General features: G+C 46.3%; 1 protein-coding gene across 5 annotated transcripts in view; it reads left to right on the top strand.

Annotated features, from left to right (window-relative positions):
- Positions 1-27422, top strand: part of NALCN (sodium leak channel, non-selective) — a 303303-nt gene that overhangs the window by 273434 nt on the left and 2447 nt on the right. For all 5 annotated transcript variants that reach the window (XM_025000161.2, XM_059892311.1, XM_059892312.1 and 2 more), the window contains 13 exons: positions 2431-2524; positions 3038-3144; positions 3350-3424; positions 4910-5029; positions 8125-8193; positions 9555-9703; positions 10541-10634; positions 12677-12809; positions 13484-13599; positions 15767-15924; positions 19980-20130; positions 24422-24571; positions 26226-26343. In XM_025000161.2, coding sequence (XP_024855929.1) covers positions 2431-2524; positions 3038-3144; positions 3350-3424; positions 4910-5029; positions 8125-8193; positions 9555-9703; positions 10541-10634; positions 12677-12809; positions 13484-13599; positions 15767-15924; positions 19980-20130; positions 24422-24571; positions 26226-26343 — 1534 coding nt within the window. The remainder of the gene's footprint in view (positions 1-2430; positions 2525-3037; positions 3145-3349; positions 3425-4909; positions 5030-8124; positions 8194-9554; positions 9704-10540; positions 10635-12676; positions 12810-13483; positions 13600-15766; positions 15925-19979; positions 20131-24421; positions 24572-26225; positions 26344-27422) is intronic.

Below are 27422 nucleotides of genomic sequence, written 5' to 3'. Positions count from 1 at the left end.
AAAATGGAAGAAACTGTATAACAGACATTAAAAACATGATCAGTTCATTAGAGATGTAAATTTCTCAATTATGTGAACCTTTTAGGAAAGATTGTTTTTTGTGATAGAAAATCTCAAAGCCTTTAGATAAATTGTTTATAAAAATAACATAAAAACTCACAAGGTATATATAAATCAGTAATTAGATGGAAATGTACTTACATGTACATATTAGAGAAATATCAAATATTAATGTGCCAAATATACAAATCAATAAATTATAACCAGAGTAACAAAGTGAGATAGAAGAAAATGAGAGGAAGAAAATAACAAACATATGAACAGAAATTAATGGTATTGAACCCAAAGTAACTTATAGAAAAGCCCAAGAATGGTAAAAGCTGGTTTGTTACACTAAATTAGATTGATAAGCCTCGGGCAGAGGTAAGCGTGAACAAAAATGTGGAAAAGCAAGCCATGTAAGTAAAATAGCGTTGTCAGTGTTACAGGGATGAAAGTTAGGCTTTCAGAATAGAACACAGAGCCCTAGGAGAGACCATGTGTATATGGAACAGAAGTAGCACAGGTCAGTGGCAAGATAAGACTACCCATAGTGATGCTGAGGTAACTGACTGACTGTCTAGGTCTCAGAAACTGAGATTCCTGCCCTACAGCATACTCAAAAATGAATTCCAGATCAATGAAAGACCCAACTATGAAAAACAAAATTTAAACCATTTTTAAACCATGGAGAATCTGCTTTTGACCCTGGAATAGTTGTAGAGTTCTTGACATTAACCACAAAGTGAAATCCATATAGAAAAAAAAATTTACAAGTCAGATTATATTAAAAGGAAAAGTTTCTGAATGATGAAGGACATATTAAGCAAAATTTTAAAAAATAAAGCTGAGAAAATATTTATAATTCACATACCTGACCAAAGATTAGTATCCAGGATATATTAAGAATTTCTACAAAACATTAAAAGTAATATCCAAATACAAAAATGAGCAAAGAATATGAACAGGCAATTCTCAAAGGAACACATGGGAATCACCATTTATACATATTAAAATGTTTCATCTCATTAATATTAAAGCTATATCAGATACATTTCACACTCATCAAATTTCCAAATTAAAATATCTGATAAAGTCAAGTACGGGCCAGAATATAAGGAAATGGGAACACTTGTAGATTGAAACCAATGTTGTTGATTATTGCTCTTTTGGAAATCTCTGGTAAATGTGGAAATACGAAAACTTCTAGACCGCAGCAGTTCCTCTCTTAGAGATTGAGCACAGAACAAGACGTTTCCCATGAAACAGTACACATGTCTTCATGGCAGCATTGTTTATAGTCTGTAAGCCTAAAATGATAACTTCTGACAGATGTGTACAGTGGGATATGATGTGAGCGGTTAACATAAACTAATCAGATCTAGTATCTAGTTGTATGGAAAACATAATGTTCAATGAAGGTAAAAACAAAACTACATAAGTTACCAGATGTAGAATACCATTACATAATTTTTAAAATTCAAAACAAACACATTTTTATGTATGCACACGTAAGTGTCAAAAGTCTGAAGATGCAGTGAGAAGGGTGCCCCTCAGGGACCGTTAGCTTGGTGTCAGGTAAGGCACGATGGGAGCGGGAAGGTGTTTTTCCCAGTTTCTTAAATTATGCATGAGCGCTCAGTCGCTTCAGTCGTGTCCAATTCTTTGCCCCCCTGTAGACTGCAGCCGGCCAGGCTCCTTTCTCCGTGGGATTCTCTAGGCAAGAATACTGGAGTGGGTTGCCATGCCCTCCTCCAGAGGTTCTTAAATTATACTTCTGTCTTTATAATATAATGTAATGAAATGTGACATAATAAATTCATGTGCATTGTAATAAAGTGCTCTGTTACATAACAATATCCGATCTCATTAATCGGTTGTCACAAGGCTAATTTCTTAAAGATCTAAATTCTCTGACCTCAAACCACTTAAAAATAAAGTCTCACGATGGCATATATCAGAATGATTTCTCAAAAGACACAATAGCCTTAACCAGAAGCAGAAGCTTTGACAAGCTGTCATGTCGCTGCAGCATTTTCTCCAACGAAAGGGAAGGGAACTAACCACTGTTAGAGTAAGTACCCCTTTTTGGAAATAAAATCATATTGAAAACCTTCTTTAGATTTTTCCCAAACCTGAGTCTCATACATGTTCAAAGATGCCAGCTGAAGGTTGCTGAATGTTCTCTAATCCCACGGCCCTTCCTTCTGGAATTCCTCTCAAGAACACGTGTGAGAATTCTGACCATGTTTATCCAGCCACTGCGGTACTGGAAGAATGTCTTTGTCTTAAACCCACGTCCATCCTGTGAGTAGCAGCAGCCCGTTTGCAGTGTCCTTGGCATGGAACACACGACAAAGGGTCTCTCTCTGCTTTCCTTTGTTTATTAAGGGGACGGCTCTGCTGACTGTAGATCAGAGAAGATGGGAAGATTTGAAGAGTCGACTGAAGATAGCACAGCCTCTTCATCTGCCACCTCGCCCGGGTATCAAAGATGCTCTGATTTTATTCATGTTGGGCACTAGTGTTCCTGATTCCCCAGGAGTCTAAGATTTCAATTAAAATAATAATCGCGAGGCCACTAGGCGGTTCTGCATAAGTTAACATAGAAACAGGCTCCAAACTACAGATCTCTCCGTAGGCTATTAAAATCAACCACCCAAAGGCCATGCTTCAGTGCTCTCAGGATAAGCCTTAATGAAAAAATGAATTTTTAAATAAAATATATTTGTGCTTGCCTTTTAAACACGTGAGTGAAATGTATTAAACTGACAGAAATTGAATGATGCGCTTCTCCTTCCAATACAGACGGCTTCATGCACCGTCTTTTTAAATATTCAGACCCAGCCATTCCTGAAAAACACTTTACAAGCGATTGAACTGTAGGAGAAAAAAAAAATGTAATGGGTTTTAAGATGAGCGTTAAAGAAAAATGAAAGGCAAGAATGTAAATGTGACCTATGTCTAAAAGGCCCTTGCCTAAACCTTTCTGTTTCAGATAATGATGGTTTTAGAGCTAAGATGTACGACATAACCCAGCATCCATTTTTTAAGAGGACAATCGCATTACTGGTCCTGGCTCAGTCGGTGTTGCTGTCCGTCAAGGTACTTTATTACACCCCTAAAGACCCTGGGAGTGAAATTGTTTACTCATCGGTGGGTCCAAGAACATTTCAGGCAGCCATGTCCAGTTACAGTCTGCATTTATAAAAAATTAAAATTCGCAATTGTGTTCAGATGGGAGGAGGAGGGGCGAGTGTTCCTGTGTTGATGGATGCGGACACAGACCTGAATGCTGTTTCTGTTCCAGTGGGACGTCGAGGACCCGGTGACTGTCCCTCTGGCCACCATGTCGGTCGTCTTCACGTTCATCTTTGTTCTGGAGGTACATGGGTCAGCTGGAGCCGGGGTCCACAGCACACCTTCTCAACAATCTCCTCCTTCAGGGGCACTTCCTTTCTGCTATGTGTTCCATGGCTTTTGAAGTCCTCTTAGAGGGAAGGGAACGGCATGCTCTTAGAATATTTCCTTTTCAGGCTGTTCTAGCTTGAACAAACACTTCACTTTATATTTCCATTTTTTTCTAACTACAAGAATTGCTGACTGCTGTTGATTGTTGTATCTGAACGGCAGCCTGTCTAGTTAGGTGAGTTCCAATACTTATAGTGAACGGCACGAACCAACATCATTCAGGGACTCAAATTGCAATGTGGTGGCAAAGGGAGTTGGCCCAGGCAAGATTATTTGAATATATGGCCCATATCACATCAGTTTCCAGTGCAGTCCTCTTTGAAAAACAAGCAGATTTTTTTTTCACCCTGTACCGCTTGATGTTTCCCAAAATCTATGGCCTTTTACTTGAGGAAGAAAAATGTCCTGCTATCAGAACTAGTCTAACTAGTCAGAACTAGTGTCCTTCTTCATAAAAGAAGGAGAAAAGAGTGTGGAGAATATAGATTTGCATATATATGTGTGTATTTATTGGAGAAGGCAATGGCACCCCACTCCAGTACTCTTGCCTGGAAAATCCTATGGCTGGAGGAGCCTGGTAGGCTGCGGTCCATGGGGTCGCTAAGAGTTGGACACGACTGAACGACTTCACTTTCACTTTTCACTCTCATGCATTGGGGAAGGAAATGTCAACCCACTCCAGTGTTCTTGCCTGGAGAATCCCAGGGACGGGGGAGCCTGGTGGGCTGCTGTCTATGGGGTCGCACAGAGTCGGACAGGACTGAAGCGACTTGGCAGCAGCAGCAATGTGTATTTATATATATATTTGTTGTTGTTATTTAACTGCTAAGTTGTGTCCAACTCTTTGCAACCCCATGCCCTGTAGCCTGCCAGACTCTTCTGTCCATGGAATTTCCCAGACAAGAATTCGGAAGTGAGTTGCCTCTTCCTTCTCCTGGGGATCTTCCTGACTCAGGGATGAAAACTTGGCAGGTGGATACTTTACCACTGAGCCACCAGGGGAACCTGTTTATATATAAACACACACACGTATATACCCAGAAAGAAAGAAAGTGAAAGAAAGTGAAGTCGCTCAGTCGTGTCCGACTCTTTGCGACCCCATAGAGTGTAGTCCACCAGGCTCCTCCGTCCATGGGATTTTCCAGGCAAGAGTACTGGAGTGGGTTGCCATTTCCTTCTCTAGAGGATTTTCCCAACCCAGGGATTAAACCCAGGTCTCCCGCATTGTAGGCAGACGCTTTACCGTCTGAGCCATCAGGGAAGCCATTAACGCATCAGTAATAAAGACTTCTCTTTGGTTTCTACATCCTTTAAAATATAATGTGCTTCAAGTTAGGACATCTAAATATGTGCTGTGAACACCCAGCCTCAGCTCACCATCTTCATCGCTTTCCTCTAGGTTACGATGAAGATCATGGCAATGTCTCCTGCTGGCTTCTGGCAAAGCAGGAGAAATCGGTACGATCTGCTGGTGACGTCACTGGGCGTTGTCTGGGTGGTCCTTCACTTCGCCCTCCTGGTAAGCATATCACTGAAGTTCATTTTAGTTGGTAATTTCAGTTCAGGTAGTCCTGTTTCCAGTCCCATTTCTGTCCAGACCTTGCTTTAGGACGGGATTTCTGTGCTCAGAAAGATACTGGGTGTCCTCAAAACAGTTGTTACCTTCAGCGTCAGGGGCTGTGCCAAGCCCAGGTGGGCTCTGAGTCACCCAGACTCATTTACATGACAGATGGTTCAGAGCGTTAAAGAGCTGCAAGTCACTATGCCAGGAATCGAGAAGAATGTCATGGGCAAGACAAAGACCGTACCACTGTCAAGAACCTCACAGCCTGGAACTTCGGACCTGTACTCATCAAATGCTACTGGTCATATATATATATATATATATATACACATATATATATATATGTGTGTGTGTGTGTGAAAGTTATGGCCAACCTAGACAGCATATTAAAAAGAAGAGACATTACTTTGCCAACAAAGGTCCATCCAGTCAAGGCTATGGTTTTTCCAGTGGTCATGTATGGATGTAAGAGTTGAACTATAAAGAAAGCTGAGGGCCGAAGAATTGATGCTTTTGAACTGTGGTGTTGGAGAAGACTCTTGAGAGTCCCTTGGACTGCAAGGAGATCCAACCAGTCCATCCTAAAGGAGATCAGTCCTGGGTGTTCACTTGAAGGACTGATGCTAAAGCTGAAACTCCAATACTTTGGCCACCTGATGCAAAGAACTGACTCATTTGAAAAGACCCTGATGCTGGGAAAGATTGAGGGCAGGAGGAGAAGGGGATGACAGAAGATGATATGGTTGGATGGCATCACTGATTCAATGGGCATGAGTTTGAGTGAACTCTGGGAGTTGGTGATGGACAGGGAGGCCTGCCTGCTGCAGTCCGTGGGGTCACAAAGAGTTGGACATGACTGAGCGACTGGACTGGACTGATATATATGAAATTTAGACAGATGGTACTGATGAACCTCCTTTCAGGGCAGGAGTAGAGACACAGAGAATGGATCTATGGACACAAGGTGGGAAAGGGAGAGGGGGATGAACTGATAGAGAAGCACTGACATAAATCCACTACCACGTGTGACACAGCTGCTGGGAAGCTACTGCACAGCACAGGGAGCTCAGCGTGGTGCTCTGCGGTACCCTAGAGGGATGGCATGGGGGAGAGGAGCACAGGGAGTTCAGCGTGGCACTCTGTGATGCCCTAGAGGGATGGCATGGGGGAGAGGAACACAGGGAGCTCAGCGTGGCACTCTGTGATGCCCTAGAGGGATGGCATGGGGGAGAGGAGCACAGGGAGTTCAGCGTGGTGCTCTGTGATGCCCTAGAGGGATGGCATAGGGGAGAGGAGCACAGGGATCTCAGCGTGGCGCTCTGTGGTGCCCTAGAGGGATGGCATGGGGGAGAGGAGCACAGGGAGCTCAGCGTGGCACTCTGTGGTGCCCTAGAGGGATGGCATGGGGGAGAGGAGCACAGGGAGCTCATCGTGGTGCTCTGTGGTGCCCTAGAGGGATGGCATGGGGGAGAGGGAGGGGTACCCACGAGGGAGGGGATGTATGTATACATACAGCTGATTAAGGTTATTTACATCAGAAACTAATGCAACATTGTAAAACAATTATACTCTAATAAATAAAGCTAGTTTGAAAAAAATAAAATGAAAAAAAAATGTGTCAGACCTCTCGGACCTTGTAGTTCAGGTAAAGGATTGGGTCCTCATCCTGGGAGCATGGGGTGTCATCACTTCCAGAATGCAAAGAAAGAAGGTATCTACACTAGGCTTTGGGCTCACACAGCAAGAAGGAGCAGCAAAGTCCATGCTTGTCTCTTTCTCCAGACAAATTGTAGCCAGAAGCTACTCAGTCCAAGCAGGACGGTGAGTAAGCGTCCTAATTCTGGATGTCCCCAAAGAGAATATCTCATACCTGCAAGACCAGCTCACCCTTCTGCCTGACTGCTCCTGCCCTTCTCTGAGAACCTGTGGTCCTTGAAGAACGTTCCTTTTCCGTTCTGTTCTGCAGCAGACTGTTGTGAAGGAAGGTGCAGTCCTTGTTCCCATCCCAAGATGCTCCTGTGCAGACTCATTCATTTCCTTGTTGTTGATGTTGTTCAGTTGCCAAGTCATGTCCGACTCTGTGACCCCATGGACTGCAGCTCGCCAGGCTTCCCTGTCCCTCACCATCTCTCAGAGTTTCTTGAAGTTCACGTCCATCGCATCAGCGATCCATCCAACCGTCTCATCCTCTGTCGCCCTCTTCTCCTTCTGCCTTCAGTCTTTCCCAGCATCAGGGTCTTTTCTAATGAGTTGACTGTTGCATCAAGTGGCCAAAGTATTGGAGCTTCAATTTCATTTCCTTGCCCCTCACCGAGGAGCTTCCCTTGCCGGGGACCCACCTGTGATGGGCGTCATTTGACTAAGCAAAGTTCCCTGGGGAATAATCAAGCTTTGACATCAGCTTAATGCCACCGTTGTCACTGAGGTTGTAGCTGGTGGGCTTTGTTCTCAGATGAAGCTCTCTTCATCATGGACCACACAGACTCATCTCTTGCTGCTAATCACATGCTTGAAGGAAGAGCTGGGTGTGTTTCTGAGAGGGAGGGGACTTCTCTGAAATCAGCGTAGACTAACATGGATGCGGCCGGCTGGGCTCCAGAGGAGACCTTCACAGAGAAGGAAGCTGGAGCTGACCGCACAGTCTCTTTCTGCATCAGCACCCCATCTGGTTGGAAGAAGAAGCCGGGATCCCTTTATCTGCTGTCTCCCTCGACTTCTTCCTGTTGCATTGTTATCCTAGGGACTTCCCGCCCCTGCAAGGATCTGGTCACTATTTTATCAATATGTAAAGTAAGTTTTAAAATACAGAGTTCAGCTGAGCGACACAGAGATGAAAGTTCCATTTAAGGTTTGATTTTATAGCTAATACTTATTCATGAGTTTTGGCGGTGACCTTTTCAGCACCTTTTTAAGATAAATTTCTTAAGAGGAATTTTCACATTTTATTAAGCTCATTATTCAGCAGACTTCACAGAAGGCTTAAAATGAAAGATGGGACTGTAACAAGATCTTTCGTGCAAATTACAAGGGGCTCTCCATTTAAATTGCAGAACGCGTACACCTACATGATGGGAGCGTGTGTGATTGTCTTCCGGTTTTTCTCCATCTGCGGGAAGCATGTGAGTACCTTGTGAAGATGCTGTCAAAGGTCACATGTACACCAAAGGAAGGAGAATGACTAGCTGGCTGTGGCTGCCCTTCTGGGTCTCTAGGGCTGCAGCTAACAAATTCCTAGACACCATAAGTCAAAATGAGCAAATAATGAAATGAATCGGTTGCTTAGTTATCTTGTGATATGTTTCCTGACATTTGTGTTGTTTTATTGATTCTTCTCATTTGCTAAGTGAACTCAGTCATCATTTAAAGATAACATATCAAGCATGAAAGCAAAAACTAATGGTCTTTCTCAATGCTTATTTTTATTGTTTTTATTTTTCATAGAGGTAAGTCGTCTGGGCGGGGGGTGGTTCTTTCCAGATGGGGCCGGTGGTGAAGAACACACCTGCCCATGCAGGAGACATGAGAGATGCGGGTTCAATCCCTGGGTCAGGAAGATCCCCGGGAGGAGGGTATGGCAACCCATTCCAGTATTCTTGCCTGAAGAATCCCACGGACAGAGGAGCCTAGTGGGCTACAGCCCATAGCGTCACAAAGAGTCAGACATGACTGAAGTGACTTAGCACACACACACACAAGTCATTTTCAATGCAAAGAAGGAGAATCTTCAACAAACATTCATGATCCTGTGATTCCACATTTCTTGATATCCTTGTTAATGCTCAACACATTACACGTGTATTTTTCATGTTTAAGGCACGGTTTCCTTTTTTTGTTACTCACTTTATCTCATATATAGTCCATATTCCCACATAATCAATATATTTTGTATTTGATGGTTATTTGGTATTTTCCATTGTTCAGGTTTTGTTTTTGTGAATGTCTATTTGTATAAGAATCCTGAGTCTACTTGCTTTCAGCCAAAAATATACAGAAGGCATCACAGAGAATCAGTGAGCAAGAGAAGAGAAAAATGGGAGGCTAAAAATATTGGGGTGGAACTTTCATTAATTTGGCAAAAGAGGCTGAAGTTTGAGATACAAGTAGAATTTCTCCATGTCAAATGATTTTAATAATATTCAAATTTAATACCAAATAGCAAGCAACTTCCAAATGTTGTTGTTCGGTTGCTGAGTTGTGTCTGACTCTTTGCAACCCCATGGACTGTGGCCCACCAGGCCCCTCTCTCCATGGGATTTCCCAGGCAAGAATACTGGAGTGGGTTTCCTTCTCCAGGGGATCTTCCCGGTTTCTTTACCACTGAGCAAGCAACTTTCAAATGATATCCTTGTAAATCACTTTTGTGTCAGACTGCTTAAATGGTATGTCCTTCCCAAGATGGCTTGTGAATTGAATATTCCCTGTATCTCTCTCTTTTTCTCTCTTTCCCCACCCCATCTTCAAATCCTTCCTCTGCATTCAGGTAACACTGAAGATGCTTCTCCTGACGGTGGTTGTCAGCATGTATAAAAGCTTCTTTATCATAGTGGGCATGTTCCTATTGCTGCTGTGTTATGCTTTCGCTGGGGTTGTCTTATTTGGTACTGTGAAATATGGAGAAAACATTAACAGGTTGGTGTATATTTATCTTTGTATTCAAATAGTAAACTTTTTTAGTAATGAAATCATGAGTAAATATGTACATGTTTTAAACAAAGATAGGGAAGCAATTATTTGAAAATTAAAGTAAAATGACCAAATTTTAAATAATGTTTTTCTCATTGAAAACAGTATGCATGCTTACTTTAGAAACTTTAGAAAATTCAGAAATAAAAGAAAACAAAAAGAACTCATAATTCCATCCCCATGCAGAAATAACCATGTCTAATGCCTGGTAAATTCCAGAAATTTTTCTATTACATACTGCCAGAAGTGATATATTATTTTTTTTAATTAAACAATTTTGAGATGGCTCTGGGATTTTTCCTTTTTTTAAGACAAGCATTGTAATTTAGAACCCACAAATGATAATTATACATGAAAAGCATTTTTCAAAGATTGTCTTAAATTTCGTGGAACTGTATCAGAGTATTTTTTCTGAAGTCCTAACAGAAAAAAAATTAAATGTATCATGTTGCAGAGACTACTTATTTGATACATGGTGGTTACATCTTTTATAGCATAATCCTTGTAAAAGAAGGAATCAGTTTTAATTGTCAACGCTTGCTTTCCCAGTCATTCAAGATGAATGGCAATAAATTGTTGGCGCTGTGCTAGGGTTGAGCTATTGAGATAGCTCTACTTGGAGGCAAGTATAAATAACAAACAAATAAGAGGCTGTAACCTTTGGAAATGGTAGCTTAGCAACCAAATTTGCTCCAAAATCCACCTGTTTTGATGGTGACAACCCTTCCTACTTCCTGACAAACCATATCACTCACATTGTTTGTTTGCTTTTCCTCAAATTAGGCATGCAAACTTTTCTTCAGCTGGCAAAGCTATTACTGTACTGTTCCGAATTGTCACAGGAGAAGATTGGAATAAGATCATGCACGACTGTATGGTAAATGTCTCTTCATTACTAAGAAAGCCTAGACTTAGAAGCAGATGAAACTCCTTGGTGATGTAATGGCACCATCATTCTTGTAGTGTCAAGACTGTATACAAAACACATATCCTGGCTCTTTAATCCATAAAGCTGCATCCTCTTAAATTACAGTATATACACACACAAGAAAGATATCCGGTGAACCCAACTCAAGCTATTGTAGTTCCATTCAACAAATTTGTGTCATTTGAGCATTGTTCTGTCCCTCCGTCTTTGACATTCTGGCAGTCAAGTTCAAAGAGGAGAGTTCCGATTCTTTGATTTAATTTTTTCAACAGATACTCACTAGACCCCTGTTTTTGTGTTGGCCCCTGTACTAGGTGCTAGGGCTTCAGCAAGTCCAAGGCATTCTCGAGCAGCTTATATCAGGGGTTCCGAGCCATACTCTTCCCCAGGTATCCTCGCTTCTAGGGGCTAAGTCTTCACCATCCTCAGGTCTCAGTTCAAAGACAGTTCCTTCAGGAACCCTGCCCAACACTAAGACTGCATTCTGTGTTCTCCAGGTGTTCTGTATTTCTTCTTGGCTGTGTGTTGCACAACTGTAGTGAGTTATCAGCTTGATTGGTTCATTTCATCTCCCTCTCACCCTCCAGACCAACTGAAAAAAGAATTTCTGCAAACATGGCGGTTCAGTGGCCACCACTCCTGTGTGGTTATTGAGCCCCCGAGGTGCGATTAGTGCAACCGAGGAAGTGAATTTTCAATCGTATTTTAATTGTATTGACTGTTAATGAACATAACTTTGAAATTAGATAGCCCCATGGAGTGGGCTTCCCTGGTGGCTCAGATGGTAAAGAATCTGCCTCTCAATGCGGGAGACCCAAGTTCGATCCCGGGGTCGGGGAGATAGCCTGAAGGAGAAAATGGCAACCCCGTCTAGTATTCTTGCCTGGAGAATCCCTTGGACCCAGGAGCCCTGAGGGCTACAGTCCATGGGGTCACAAAAGGGTCCAGCTCGACTGAGCGACTAACACTTTGACTGTCACTGATGTGGAGTTGGCGGCTACCAGGTGGACCGCAGGACTCTAGACTGTCAGCAGCAGGGAGGAGGGGAGGGGCCTGGGGATAAACCAGGCACAGAGGAGGAGCTCGGGAACTTTATGTATGAGTGAGAATTTACCAAAGCAAAAATAATACAAGGCAGAATTGATTAAATTCTAGATAAAAAAATAAACAAGCAGAAGGCCGTGGAAACGTAGAAGAAAGACCTAGGTCTCTCTGACCGAAAGAAACCTGGAAGTTTCTCAGAGGGTGTGAGTTTTACTGGGCCAGTGGAGACTGGGCAAGCTTAGGGATTCCCCTGGTGGCCCAGGGGGACTTCGCCTGCTGGTGCAGGAGGTTCGGATTTGATCCCTGGTCAGGGAGCTAAGATCCCACAGGCCCTGAGGCCAAAAAAAAAAAACCCGAAACATAAAACAGAAGCAATATGGTAACAGAGTCAATAAAGACTTTAAAAAGGGTCCACATCAAAAAAAAAAAAAAGAAGGCTTTTGATAACCCGAAATCTTGTGCCATTTCATGACGTCTCAGTGATGCTGCAAGTATTAGGATTCTGGCTTTTTCGTACATAATCTGAATGTGAATTTGCTGTGTAGCTCGAATCTTCCTAAATCTCAAGCCATTACTGAACTCGGAGAATTTTTAAACGCCTTTCCACCTGACTTTCTGCGTTTTGCGTCACGACTGCTGGCTCTTTGCAGCTAGTGGGGGTGGCAGAAACCGTCTCTTGGGAGAAGCGACTTCATTTTTGTCGTGCTTCTCAAACGGCAATGAACTTGGGATTCTGCAAGACCAAAAGCATGGCATAAATGAAATATCCTTTTTGATTTTGACCGCAGATGGTGTACCCAGTGTATGGGGCTCTGAGAGATCACTTTGAAGTTAATTATATTTTATATTGTTAGGAATATGTTCACAATTACAGTTAGATAAGGGGAATTTATATTCTCTTCTGTTCTCACCCTGGCCCCCCCCTCTTCCCTGCCGTGGCCCCACAGGTCCAGCCCCCCTTTTGTACTCCCGATGAATTTACATACTGGGCAACAGACTGTGGAAATTATGCCGGGGCACTTATGTATTTCTGTTCATTTTATGTCATCATTGCCTACATCATGCTAAATCTGCTTGTAGGTAAGTGATGCTCGTTGAATATTTTCTCAATCTCTTTAAACTCAGGTTGTTAGATAATTATGTACAATTTCCAAGTAATTATCGCGGGTTGCTTGGGGTGGGTGTTTTATGGCATTAATTATAAATTGTTGCCTCATGGTCCAGAAACTGAAAAGACCTTTGGAAGGCACATAAATGACAGTTGATTGCAATTTCAAGAGTTGTCCTATTTATTATGTCCATTAATTTCAAAAGCTCTTCTCATGGGTTCAGTTGAACAAATATCAGAAAAGGCTACCTTTGCCACCTTGAAACATCACAATTATGTTTTCAAAAGATATACGTTGTCCACCCAGCTGTGGGGCCACCAGAACTCAATCTGACTTTTAAAAAGTGCCCTGGAACTCTCAACGAAGAGTTGAAGCCAGCTGGCGTGAGCAGCTATAGACACAGAATGCGTGTTTATGCTCATGACCCTCGTGTTTTGGAAAGGCAGGAGCTGGATGAATAGCCTGATCCAAGTGTAAAACATGCCAACTTGGAAACCGTACTAAAAGCCCTTTAAAAATTTGGCTTATAATGTAGGTGATAAAATTCATTATTTATAATCGATGTTTTACTTTTTGGGAAAAATGACAGATTAGCATAATTGCCTAACATCCTCATTTTTCTTTTCTTTTCTTTTTTTTCTTTAGCCATAATTGTGGAGAATTTCTCCTTGTTTTATTCCACTGAGGAAGACCAGCTTTTAAGTTACAATGATCTTCGCCACTTTCAAATCATATGGAACATGGTGGATGATAAAAGAGAGGTGAGAGAATCGATTATTGTCTCATGCCCTACCCCAAAGACACTTACTGCCTTATTGCAAACTTTTCAGTGGTTTTGTGGTTGACAGTTGACATGTATTGAATTTGGATTGAATGGCCATTGCTGAATTGCAGAAAGCTGTCATTGACAATTTAGAAGGATACGCTAGGAGGGGAGAGGGACAAAAGAGCTCCCCGTCCTGTTCTTTCCAACCGTAAGTGTCCTCTCCTTCCGACATTCGGAAGGTCAGCAAGGAGAAGAAACTAAGGGAGCTCTAAAGAGGCCAACCTGGGCTCAGGGCAGGATGGGGTGAGGTTTACATCACCATAGTGATCTGTAAGGCAGATTCAAACAGCAATTCTGATTAGAAGTGCAAAGGAGTTATTTAAGTGGTTTCTGAAAGTTGCCATTTTGGACTTTACCATTTGGATGTTTTCATCATAAATCTTATCCAAGATTTCCTAGAGTTAGAGCAGCAGCTGCTCTTGCCCCCTCCCCTCCCCCGCCCCTCCCTGACCCCCCAACCCCCTCTCCCTCTTCTCCCCCCTTCTTCCTTCCTCGCCTCCTACCCATCCCCCTCCTTCCTCCCCTTCCTCCTCTTCCTTCTTCATCCTCGCAAACCCTCAGGCACAGTTTTAGGCACCAGGGATGTGCCTGTGAACAAGATGGCAAGGTTCCTGTGCTCACAGAGCCTACAGGGAGACAAACTATAAAAAGTGAGACAGTAATGATTGTAAAGATTATTTTTATTTCAAGAAACTATAAACACTTTGAAGAAGATGTGACATGGTAGAGTGGCTGGAGTTGGCGGCAGATGTTTTAGTAGGGTGGTCGTGAAGGCCTGGCTGAGCAGGTGTTATTTGACTTAACATCTGAGGAACGAGAGAAGTTCAGCCACGGGCAGACCTGGGGTAAGATCTGGAAAGGGTTTCTGGAAGAATCGACTGCAGACACAGAGGCCAAGGAGCCAGAAGCAGAGCGGAGGGGGTTTCCTGGACCAGAGCTGGGGTCTGCAGAGCAGCGCATGGCTTTCCCCAGGGCCTGTGCTCTCTCTCCCCCTGGTGCCCCCACCGCCCCAGGCACTGGTCTGGGGGGTTCCTTCCAAGACAGTGACCTGGCTGAGCAGGTGTCTGGCCCCCTCTCCATCTCACCTGATCTGCTGAGCTCTCCATCACTGCCGCATGCAGGGACCTGCCCTCCGTGGACACACACGCATGTCGGCACACTGCTCACACATGTGGACATCAGTAACTGGCAGGAATTCTCGGGCTGCCAGCCTCCCTACCTCTCTCCCAGTTCCTCCATTCAAAGTCAGAGCCAGGCTGGCACTGCAGGTTTTGTTGCCCCGAAGGGAGTGACCCGTGTTAGGGGTTCGGAGTCTGGATCTGCTGGGAGCCCGTCTTCCTGGATGGGATTGCCCTCTTGCTGGAGAGGACCCGGAAAGGAGTGGTCTTTCGGCAGAAGAGCAACTCAGAATCCATAATTAGCCATGCCCAGCATCTGGACTAAGTGAAGAGGACGATCATGCCCACATGGGCCCCGTGTCCTCTACTCAGTGCATCACTCTCCTCTCGGCTCACATGTTAGACAAATATGGGCACAGGCTGAGTCCATGCGACAGGCACCAGGGAGAGACCGTAAAGTGGGAGCCGTGCTAGGGGAGATGGAGGGTGACCTCTGCCCCTCCTGGCTCCTGGGCTGTCCCGCTGTGGCGGGGATGTCCCTACCTGCCCCCCTTCCACCCCCAGAACCAGAGAAGTCCCCGCAGAAGCTCCCAGGAGCCAGCTCTTCATCCCGGTCTCCTCCGAGTGTGCAGACCCACCCTGCCTCCAGAGCCCAGCAGCTTCCTTGCTCTGCTGGTTTATGGCAGCTTCTGAGGACTAGCTGTGGGCTCTTTGGCTGTGAAAACAGAATGCCAAGCAAAAATGACAGTGCTCTGTTACCCGGCTTCCTCAGTGGCTCAGTGGTAAAGAACCCACCTGCCAATGCGGGAGATGAGGGTTCGATCCCCTGGAGGTCGGGAAGATCCCCTGCAGGAGGAAATGGCAACCTACTCCAGTCTTCTTGCCTAGAGAATCCCATGGACAGAGGAGCCAGGCAGGCTACAGTCCATGGGGTCACAGAGAGTCCGACGAGACTTGACAACCATCAACATGCTCTGTCGCCAGGGGGTGATCCCAACCTTCCGCGTGAAGTTCCTGCTGCGGCTGCTGCGAGGCAGGCTGGAGGTGGACCTGGACAAGGACAAGCTTCTGTTCAAGCACATGTGCTACGAGATGGAGCGGCTGCACAACGGCGGTGACGTCACCTTCCACGACGTGCTCAGGTACGGGGTGGGGGCAGGGGGCTTGGGGGGTCGGTTCCCAGCTCTGAGTCTCAGCTGCAGGGGCGGCTGCAGGAAGGAAGACATCCAGAGGGCTGGGAACCTGCTCAGTTCCTGGGGCCAAGCTGGGGCTACAGTCCGATCAGTCTTCTCACCTTCGGGTCTGACCAGAGTTGGCCTGGCCCACCCAGACACACATGCCCCTGCTTGGTTGACACACCCCATTTCCAGACATTTCCTGAGGACCCCAGATAGGACAAAAGGGCAGACGGAGGCTCAGCCCTTTCTTCTCTCTGAGCAGCTTCTGCATTATTTGCTGCCGCTGCTGCGTCACTTCAGTCGTGTCCAACTCAATGTGACCCCATAGAGAGCAGCCCACCAGGCTCCCCCGTCCCTGGGACTCTCCAGGCAAGATCACTGGAGTGGGTTGCCATTTCCTTCTCCAATGCATGAAAGTGAAAAGTGAAAGTGAAGTCGCTCAGTCGTGCCCGACCCTCAGCGACCCCATGGACTGCAGCCCACCAGGCTCCTCTATCCATGGGATTCTCCAGGCAAGAGTACTGGAGTGGGGTGCCATTGCCTTCTTGCTAGGATTGCTTTAACAAACTCCCACTCTCTGAGCAGTCTAAGCAGTCAAGTGGATTGTCTAGAGGCTGGAAGTGAATTCCAGGAGTCAGCAGACGGGGTTCTCTCTGAGGCTGGAGGAGGATGGGATCCAGGTCTTGCCCGGGGCTGCTGGTGGTTTGCTGGTCATCGTTGGTGCTTCTTGGCTTGTGGAAGCATCACCCTGATCTCTGCCTTCATCTTCACAGGACGTGCTCCGTGTGTGTGTCTGTGTGTCTGTCCAGGTGTCCCCTTTTGTAAGGACACCAGATCATATCGTGTTAAAGACCCACCCTACTCCAGCACGACCTCCTCCTGACTGATTACATCTGCAGAGCCTGCGAGTGCATGCTCAGGTGCTTCAGTCGTGTCTGACTCTTTAGGACCCCATGAACTGCAGTTCACCAGCTCCTCTGTCCTTGGGATTCTCTAGGAAAGAGTGCTAGAGTGGGTTGCCATGCTGTCCTCCAGGGGATCTTCCCGACCCAGGGATCAACCCTGGGTCTCCTGCGTTGCAGGCAGATTCTTTACTGTCTGAGCCACCGGGGAAGCCCAATCTGCAGTGACCTGTTCCCAAATAAGATCACACTCTGAGGGCCCAGAGTGAGGACTCCAGCATACCTTTTGTTGAGGGAAAACAATTCAGCTCAACAGCTTCTTAAATGGGAGTCAGTGGATAAACTTCAGAGGTCCGTGGTCTTGGAAAGAGAAACAGTTCCATCTTTATTTTCACTAGTCATTGGCTGCAGTGCAGCATCTCCTTCAGTGATGAAGGCAGGCGACAAACCACAGTAGTGTTAACAATAGAGTAGCTGTATCTTTGTCACCAGTAAAAATCTCAGACATTACTGCATGTCTAATATCTTAAAATACCTGTTATGCTTCCCAGTTCTGAGACATTAGTAGTCATTTCACCTCAGCTGGATGTTACTATTCAATATAATAGTAGAGAAGTTCTTATTTTACTGTATCACCACCTTTTCAAAGAAATCTAAGGACTCAATTTCTATATAATCCGTTTCCTGTGTAATGTAGATTTCGTAATGCATTCAAAACCTGATGCTAAGAAATACCTCGCGTCAGCTGCACTGCCAAAGGATCCATGCCCCAGAAAAAGTCAAGAAAACCCTCTACCACCAGTAGCTATGTTCATCGTGTTGCAAATACCCAGCCAATTAAGTGCTGGGTATTGAGTCACAAATTTCAGGAGCATCCATGCGTCCAGAAATACCGTTTCCTGTGTAATGTAGATTTCGTAATGCATTCAAAACCTGATGCTAAGAAATACCTCGCGTCAGCTGCACTGCCAAAGGATCCATGCCCCAGAAAAAGTCAAGAAAACCCTCTACCACCAGTAGCTATGTTCATCGTGTTGCAAATACCCAGCCAATTAAGTGCTGGGTATTGAGTCACAAATTTCAGGAGCATCCATGCGTCCAGAAATACGTTGTAACTGGAATCTGAAAAATGACCAGAACAGAGGAAGGATCTGGGAGAAGTTGTCTCAAGTTATTGATTCTACCTCCCTCTCTTCACTTCTGGGAGCAAGCGAAAAGGCAGGACAAGATGAGGCAGAAAACACAGACGAGAGCAAAGAGTGCCCCCTCTCTCAGAATGTCACCTCATATTCCTCATAGTGACAGTTTCAGGCTGAAAGTGAGGTGGATAGGCACATCACTGTCCCCACTAATCAGCATCCAGCCTCTTTGGATGACGTTGTGTGTCTGATCAGATGGGCCTGGATGAAGCTGATGGAGGCATCCTTTGCTCCTCCTTATCCTTCTCACCCTGGATGTGATCGCAAGTGGTCCACAGCGATGAGATTCTTGACAAGGCAGGGGAGAGCGTGTTCTTCCCCAGTGGTGGGAAGAGGCTTAGCGATCCAGAGTAGGTCATGGAACTGATACCAAGGCTGAATGGGGAGGGCCCCTCAGGCACCTGCAGGCTGTGATCTGGGCTGTGTAGATGGATGTGAGCTCACAGCTGGGGGCTGTGACTACGCAGGACAGCACCAACTGCCAGAGGGCACTGTATCCCACTTTGGCTGCGAGCCCCTCAGCCTGGGCACCGCCTCGTTGCCCAGCTGCCTCCACACAGCACGTCGGCTGAGTCTCTGTCATCAGCCATTGTTTGGGCCTATGGCGCTAAGGGCCGAATGGGAGTGAACACTGCACCCTGGCTTTGAGCCCATCTGAAATGAATGAGGAAGGGACTTCCCTGGTGGCCCAGTGGCAAGACTCCTTGCGGGGGTTGGGGGTGTGCGGGTTTGGTTCCTTGTTGGGGAACTAGCCCCTCAATGCTGCAGTTAAGAGTTTCCATGCTGGGATTCCCTCGTAGCTCAGTTGGTAAAGAATCCGCTTGCAGTGCAGGAGACCCTGGTTCGATTCCTGGGTTGGGAAGATCCGCTAGAGAAGGGACAGGCTACCCACTCCAGTATTCTTGGCCTTCCCTGGTGGCTCAGCTGGTGAAGAATCTGCCTGCAATGTGGGAGACCTGGGTTTGATCCCTGGGCTGAGAAGATCCCCTGGAGAAGGGAAAGGCTACCCACTCCAGTAGTCCATGGGGTCGAAAAGAGTCAGACACAACTGAGTGACTTTCACTTCACTTCACGCCGAAACTAAAGATCCCACATGCCATGACCAAGATGGAAGATCCCAAGTGCTGCACCTAAGACCAGGCACGGTCAAATAAGTAAATAAAAATAGATGTTTTAAAATATAACAAATGAGGAAGATCTAGGGCAGCACATGAGATCAACTGAGAGGGAAACGGTGAGGGCCAGGGGAACGGGATATGTGACCCACAGCCAAGTATATTGACCCTCACCAAATTTTTCTGTATATAAACATGACTTTTTTTCTATTAAACTTTTTGTTTTATATTGAAGTGTAGCCAGTTAACAATGGTGTGATAGTTTCAGGTGAACAGCAAAGGGACTCGGGCATATCCATGTGTATCCCTTCTCCCCCAGACTCCCCTCCCATCCAGGCTGCTGCATACCATTAGAGAGTTTGGAATGGACAAGTACATAATGCTTTATTTAAAATGGATAACCAGCAAGCATCTACTTTAAGCACAAGGACCATCACCAAATTGACCTGAATGTGAAGAAAGTATAGCAAAAACAGTCTTCCTTCTACAGGGGAAGTTCCAGACTCTTAAGCAGCTGATAATGAAGGTCATAGCCTAGCCTGGATCTTTCGTTTAATGAATGCTGATGGTGTGGTAAGCACCTTGCAGATAGCAGCACACTTCATCCTATGGAAAGGGAGGTCCATGACTCTCCCTGGCTGATAGATGACGGTGGAGACAGGGAGGTGACACAATCAGATGGTCAGGGGTGGTGTCTGAAACTTAAACGGGCTGGATGGAGTTGTGTCCTCTCTGGCTTCTGTGATGGCCACAAGCCTGGCCCCCAGGGTCATCAGAGCTCACCACTATGCCCCCCCACCCAGCATGCTCTCCTACCGGTCTGTGGACATCCGCAAGAGTTTGCAGCTGGAAGAGCTGCTGGCCAGGGAGCAGTTGGAGTACACCATCGAGGAGGAGGTGGCCAAGCAGACCATCCGCATGTGGCTGAAGAAGTGCCTGAAGCGCATCCGAGCCGTGAGTGAGCCAGACCTGTGGGCCTTCACCTCCTCCTCTTGGAGGAGGAGGCAGCCAGGAGGGGGGAGGAAGAGGAGGTGAAAGAAGGGGAGGAGGGGGCACAGAGGGGAGGAGGGGTTGGGAGAGAAAGAGGGGGAGGGGAGGAGGAGGGGGAGGAGAGGAGAGGGAGGATTCAAAGGAAAGAACTTTGGAAAGAGGAGGGGGAGGGGAGGGGGGAAGGGAGGAGGAGGGGAGAGGGGAGGGGGAGGAAGAGGAGCAGAAAGAAGGGGAGGAGGAGTTGGGGTAGGAGAAGGAAGAAGGGGAGGAGGGGCCGGGGAGGAGGGGCCAGGGGAGGAGGGGGAGGATTCAAAGGAAAGAACTTTGGAAAGAGGAGGGGAAGGGGAGGGGGAGGGGGGAAGGGAGGAGGAGGGGAGAGGGGAGGGGGAGGGGAGAGGGGAGGGGAGGAAGAGGAGGAGAAAGAAGGGGAGGAGGAGTTGGGGTAGGAGAAGGAAGAAGGGGAGGAGGGGCCAGGGGAGGAGGGACCAGGGGAGGAGGGGGAGGATTCAAAGGAAAGAACTTTGGAAAGAGGATGGGGAGGAGGAAGGGAGGAGGGAGGCAGAGTGTCCAAAGGAAAGGGCTCCCACAGTACCTGGATTAGATCCTTCTGTGATCACCTTATGGACCTTCAACCAGGTCACCCGGATCCATTCATAGTGATTGAAACCCTAGTTCTGGCCCAGAGTCAGCCATCCCCTCTTGAGCAGAGTCCGTAAGAAGTTTCCATTGAATCACATCTTTATAACACAGGATGAATATTTAAAAAGCAGTTTATGGATATTAAAATATTTACGATCGCCTTTTATGAAACGCAGGTGTTCACAATGCCGACAATCTCTACGTGTCTGAACGGCAATTGAATTGACAAAGCTACTTTTAAATTGCCCCTAAAAAGCCCAATGTATTGTTGACAGTGTTGTTTGATCTTTAGTTAAAGACCACCTCTCCCCAAAAGTTATGATCTGCTTCCTGAACTATAAGCTTTAAGATTCTCTAATTCATAAATTAATGAATGTATACTGTGTTGAGTGTGTTTGCAGTCAGCTCTTCTATTTGGTCTTTTGACCTATGCTTGGAAATGGCAACCCACTCCAGTACTTTTGCCTGGAAAATCCCATGGATGGAGGAGCCTGGCAGGCTACCAGTCCATGGGGTCGCAAAGAGTCAGACATGACTGAGTGACTTCACTTTCACTTTCACACACAGGGGGTGGAAAAAATCAAATGAACCAGTAAACATTTATACAGAACAAATTTCTATCTTATTTCTAAGAACATCAACTGCAAAGTGTATCTATTGGAGGAGAAAAGGTCCCCAGAGAAATGGACCGGTCCAGCCTCGTATAGCAAGGCAGCTGTGACAGACGCCCCCCCCCCACACTTCTAAGTCCGCTCAGTGTTCCCCACCCCACACCCCATCAGCCCTGCTAAGTCAGGGATTACGTCTGCCCCCCGCAGACCCTGTTAGGGCACAGGCATTGCTGACTGTCTCCCAGACCGTCCTGGCCTCAATGTGTGCCAGGACAGGTTGGCCCGCTGCAACCAGAGCAACTAGAACACAGCAAGGGTTTCTCTCAACCACCCAGGTGTCCTGCTTCTTACAACTTAGAGGAAAGGAGCAAGCTACGTTGGCTTAGTGAGCATAGAATAAGAAAAGAAGGGGAAAAAAATAGAAACTCATGTTAATGATCTAAAAATCCTCTTATACAAAGATGGGCTTGATAAAGGACAGAAATGGTATGGACCTAACAGAAGCAGAAGATATTAAGAAGAGATGGCAAGAGTACACAGAACTGTACAAAAAAGATCTTCATAACCCAGATAATCATGATGGTGTGATCACTGACCTAGAGCCAGACATCCTGGAATGTGAAGTCAAGTGGGCCTTAGAAAGCATCACTACGAACAAAGCTAGTGGAGGTGATGGAATTCCAGTTGAACTATTCCAAATCCTGAAAGATGATGCTGTGATGGTGCTGCACTCAATATGCCAGCAAATTTGGAAAACTCAGCAGCGGCCACAGGACTGGAAAAGGTCAGTTTTCATTCCAATCCCAAAGAAAGGCAATGCCAAAGAATGCTCAAACTACCGCACAATTGCACTCATCTCACACTCTAGTAAAGTAATGCTCAAAATTCTCCAAGCCAGGCTTCAGCAATATGTGAACCGTGAATTTCCTGATGTTCAAGCTGGTTTTAGAAAAGGCAGAGGAACCAGAGATCAAATTGCCAACATCCAATGGATCATGGAAAAAGCAAGAGAGTTCCAGAAAAACATCTATTTCTGCTTTATTGACTATGCCAAAGCCTTTGACTGTGTGGATCACAATAAACTGTGGAAAATTCTGAAAGAGATGGGAATACCAGACCACCTGATCTGCCTCTTGAGAAATTTGTATGCAGGTCAGGAAGCAACAGTTAGAACTGGACATGGAACAACAGACTGATTCCAAATAGGAAAAGGAGTTCGTCAGGGCTGTATATTGTCACCCTGTTTATTTAACTTATATGCAGAGTACATCATGAGAAACGCTGGACTGGAAGAAACACAAGCTGGAATCAAGATTGCTGGGAAAAATAACAATAACCTCAGATATGCAGATGACACCACCCTTATGGCAGAAAGTGAAGAGGAACTCAAAAGCCTCTTGATGAAAGTGAAAGTGGAGAGTGAAAAAGTTGGCTTAAAGCTCAACATTCAGAAAACAAAGATCATGGCATCCGGTCCCATCACTTCATGGCAAATAGATGGGGAAACAGTGTCAGACTTTATTTTTCTGGGCTCCAAAATCACTGCAGATGGTGATTGCAGCCATGAAATTAAAAGACGCTTACTCTTTGGAAGGAAAGTTATGACCAACCTAGATAGCATATTCAAAAGCAGAGACATTACTTTGCCAACAAAGGTTCGTCTAGTCAAGGCTATGGTTTTTCCTGTGGTCATGTATGGATGTGAGAGTTGGACTGTGAAGAAGGCTGAGTGCCGAAGAATTGATGCTTTTGAACTGTGGTGTTGGAGAAGACTCTTGAGAGCCCCTTGGACTGCAAGGAGATCCAACCAGTCCATTCTGAAGGAGATCAACCCTGGGATTTCTTTGGAAGGAATGATGCTAAAGGTGAAACTCCAGTACTTTGGCCACCTCCTTCGAAGAGTTGACTCATTGGAAAAGACTCTGATGCTGGGAGGGATTGGGGGCAGGAGGAGAAGGGGACGACAGAGGATGAGATGGCTGGATGGCATCACTGACTCGATGGACATGAGTCTCAGTGAACTCCGGGAGTTGGTGATGGACAGGGAGGCCTGGCATGCTGCGATTCATGGGGTCGCAAAAAGTCGGACACGGCTGGGTGACTGATCTGATCTGATCTGATCTGATAGGGAACTGTATTCAATATTGTGTAATAACGTATAAGGGGCAAATACCTGAAAAAGAGAGTGTGTGTGTGTGTGTGTGTATGCTGCTACGTGCTAAGTCGCTTTAGTGTGTCCTACTCTTTGTGACCCCATGGACTGTAGCCATCCAGGCTCCTCTGTCCTTGGGATTTCCCAGGCAAGAATACTGGAGTGGGTTGCCGTTTTCTCCTCTAGGGGATCTTCCTGACCCAGGAATCAAACCCACCTCTCCCGCATTGCAGGCAGATTCTTTACCATCTGAGCCACCAGGGATATGGCTGGGCTGTACACCTGAAACTTAGATGGTATTATAAATTGACTATATTTCAATTAAAACTTGTTTAAAGAGAAGGAAAAACAATTCTGTTTAAAATAAAACTTACATGGTAGTATCAGTGAACATAAGGATTGTTATGCAAATGAACACTCCAAGCCCTCCTCTAAAGCTGTCTGATACCCATCAGGGAAAACCCCTTATTTGGAAGCTCTTAAGTGGTCACCAGGCTTCCCTGGTGGCTCAGATGGTAAAGCGTCTGCCTGCAATGTGGGAGACCCGGGTTCGATCTGGGGGTCCAGAAGATCCCCTGGAAAGGAAATGGCAACCCACTGCAGTACTCTTGCCTGGAAAATGCCATGGACAGAGGAGCCTGGTAGGTAGGCTACAGCCCATGGGGTCACAAAGAGTTGGACATGACTGAGCGACTTCCCTTTCTTTCTTTCCTTCTTTCTTTCTATTTTTCTTTCAAGTGGTCACCCTGCAGGCAGGTCCTTTGGAGAGAGGAGAGAGGAAGACTTGAATGGTGGGGGCAGGGGATATTGGGCTGACTTTCCCATTCCTGAAAGAAGGATCCTGTCTCCATAGAAACAGCAGCAGTCCTGTAGCATCATCATCAGCCTGAAGCAGAGCCAACAGCAGGAGTTGAAGCGGATCCTCAACCCGCCCAGCATCGAGACCACGCAGCCCAGCGAAGACCTGAAGACCAACAGTCAGGACAACAGTGTGCAACCCGAGGTATGGGCAGGGGGTGTCTGTCACCCACGGAGTTCACGAAACAGGAGCTGGTGCCGTTCACGTAGTCGTCTCACACAAGTGATGCTATTTCTAACAGGAAGTTAAGTTGATAAAAAACAGCAACAGCAACTGAAACATGTTGATCCAGTTTATGTTTATGTCCTGTCACCCCTGAATCTGTGGCACTTATTTCAAAAGATTCTGATTTGTATGGATACCAAAAAATAAAAAACAACAGGAACGCTCTAAATTTAATAATCCTGTTGATATTTGTCTAAAAAGTTAATATCATGTCTGTAAGGGTTTGAGTCCAGCCATGGCCCGTGACTTAGGAGAATATGGTTTGCCTAGTTCTGCCCTCAAATTTTTCTCCTCCTCACCAAGTCCTAGAAACTTGCAGTCAAGTGAGCAAAAGGTTTGCAGTTGGCCTTCAGCCTCCTTAAACAGACTCATCGAGGATTAGTCCTCCTTTTGTTGGGCATCAGAAGAGCATATGGAAATCGGGGAGGCTTAGCTTAAGGACCTTCTGTGTACTGGGGCTCAGCCTAGCTTCATTTCCAGCCTCCATCTGCACATCCATAAAACAGCTCAGCGTCACCAGCCTCCTGGAGAGCATGTGAGTGAGAAGCAGCTGGCAGGAGGCCCGGGCCTTGTGAGGCTTTCAATGTGAAACAAGTGGAGCTGGTCCAGCGTCCTGATGTGTAGTGACACAGTCAGGGCCGGCGACAGACACTGAATCCTGGGGCTCCATGGCTGAGCAGGATCTGCCGAGGGGCCTCTTGCGCCACAGCCCTGTTTTGGGTAGATTCACATGTCCTTGGCTCCCCCCGACCCCCAGCCAGTAGGCATCATGGGTCACTGAGACTTGGCCTAGGACGGTCAACACAGGGGACAACGTGGGGCATCTACAGTGGCCCTGCCACCTGTCTGCCTCAAGAGTGGCCAGCAGTGTGGGGCTGGCAAAGCAGGGAGGTGATGCTGGCCAAGCACTCTGGTTTGGGGTTAAAAAACTCAAGAGGGAACGCGGAGGAGAGGTGAGGACCCCAGTACTGATAGGGAAGGAAAAGATGCTGGTAAAGCAGAGACTGGGTGAGATGCGTGGAGGAGATCCGAGCACTTCTCCTTGACCTCAGTCTTAGTTGATGGAAGTCTCGTTCTCCTCTGGGGCTCATCCCAGAGCTTCGTCTGCTGAGGATTCATGGAAACTCTAGGCGCTGACCCCCAGGTTGGCAAGCATGGGCTGCCCCCAAAGCAGGCCATCCCTGCTGCTCCCAATTCTTCCTGGAAGCCCTTCCCTGCTGTCCTGGTGCATGGCAGTGCCCCCAGGAGTGAGGGGCATGGGGCTGTGAATGTGGAGGAATCCAGGAAGGATGCCCAAGAAAAGGGGCCACCTGTAAAGTCAGCTTTTCACCCTCACCATGTGCAGCGGTGACTTTGTCAAATTTTCCTTGACTCTTTTGCCCGTTGTTCACCCTTCCAGTCCTCCTGGTGGACACAATGGGTCCATACTGTTTTTTCCCACTTGACTTTCCTGTGGGGCTTTCTTCGTTTCTTAAACTGAAATGAGGGGCCAAGCCAGCGCACAGAGGAGGGTGGAGGAGACCACGTGGTGAGCGATAACCGCCTGACTCTCCCCCAACCCCCATCCCTACAGTCGAGCAGCCAGCAGCAACTCCTGAGCCCCACCCTCTCGGACCGGGGAGGGGGTCGCCAGGACGCGGCCGAGGCCGGGAAGCCCCAGAGGAAGTTCGGGCAGTGGCGCCTGCCCTCTGGTACGTATAGTAAGTCCTTTCTCCAGCAGTTGGCTCATCCGAAAGGTTATCGTTCAGTCACTCAGTCGTGTCTGACTCTTTGCGACCCCAATGGACTGCAGCATGCCAGGCTTCCCTATCCTTCACCGTCTCCTGGAGTTTGTTCAAACTCATGTCCATTGAGTCAGTGATCCATCCAACCATCTCATCCTGTGTCGTCCCCTTTTCCTCATGCCCTCAGTCTTTCCCAGCATCAGGGTCTGAAGGGTATCAGTGCTGATGGTGTGTTTGGGGTCTTGAATTTCAAAATTCAGGTCCGCATCTAAAGTTATTTATAGCGACTTCCCTGGTGTTCCAGTGGCTAGGATTTCAAGTTTCATTGTAGGGGGCCTGGGTTCGATCCCTAGTTTGAAAGTAAGATCCCAGAAAGTCATGCAGTGCGGCCAAAAACAACAAAAAAGAATATATAGACAGTGAAATGATGAAAAATGTACTTCCCTCATCAGAAACATTTTCCTCAAAATGGCTTCTCTAAGTAGAACAATGTTAGCCCTTGTTTTCAGCTAATAGAGAAGGCAGCTCCTATTTTTTTTTAAATCATTTTATTTATTTATTTATTTATTAAGCTGAGCTGGGTCTTCCTTGCAGTGCGTAAGCTTCTCTAGTTGTGGCACATGGGCTTAGTTGCCCTGTGGCCTGTGGGATCTTATCTCCCAGGTCAGGGATCAAACCCTCATCTCCTGCATTGGAAGGCAGATTCTTAACCACTGGACCACCAAGGAAGTCTCAGCAGCCCCTATTAACAAAGCTATTATAACCACAACATAGAAAGATCAAGAGATTATCACCACAGGCTTCCAGTGCACATTCCAGACATCCCCTAACTTCGGTAACATTCGTTTACTCTAAGAGGGCGTAGGTGGGTCCATGTCACTCAGAAAAACATAGGGTTCTCAAAAAAGGAGCAACAAAACTTATTTAGTGCAGTAGAATATGTTTCAGTACTTACTGTACGCCAATCGCTATCCTAACTGCCTCCCATCTGCTCCTTCATTTGATCCTCACAACCCTATTATTTTCCACGTTTTACTGATTCAGTG

Source organism: Bos taurus, chromosome 12, assembly GCF_002263795.3.
Source record: "Bos taurus isolate L1 Dominette 01449 registration number 42190680 breed Hereford chromosome 12, ARS-UCD2.0, whole genome shotgun sequence".
Classification (NCBI taxonomy): Eukaryota; Metazoa; Chordata; class Mammalia; order Artiodactyla; family Bovidae; genus Bos; species Bos taurus.
Note: the sequence above shows the minus strand (reverse complement) of the source record. Positions and strands in the feature narration are given on the sequence as shown.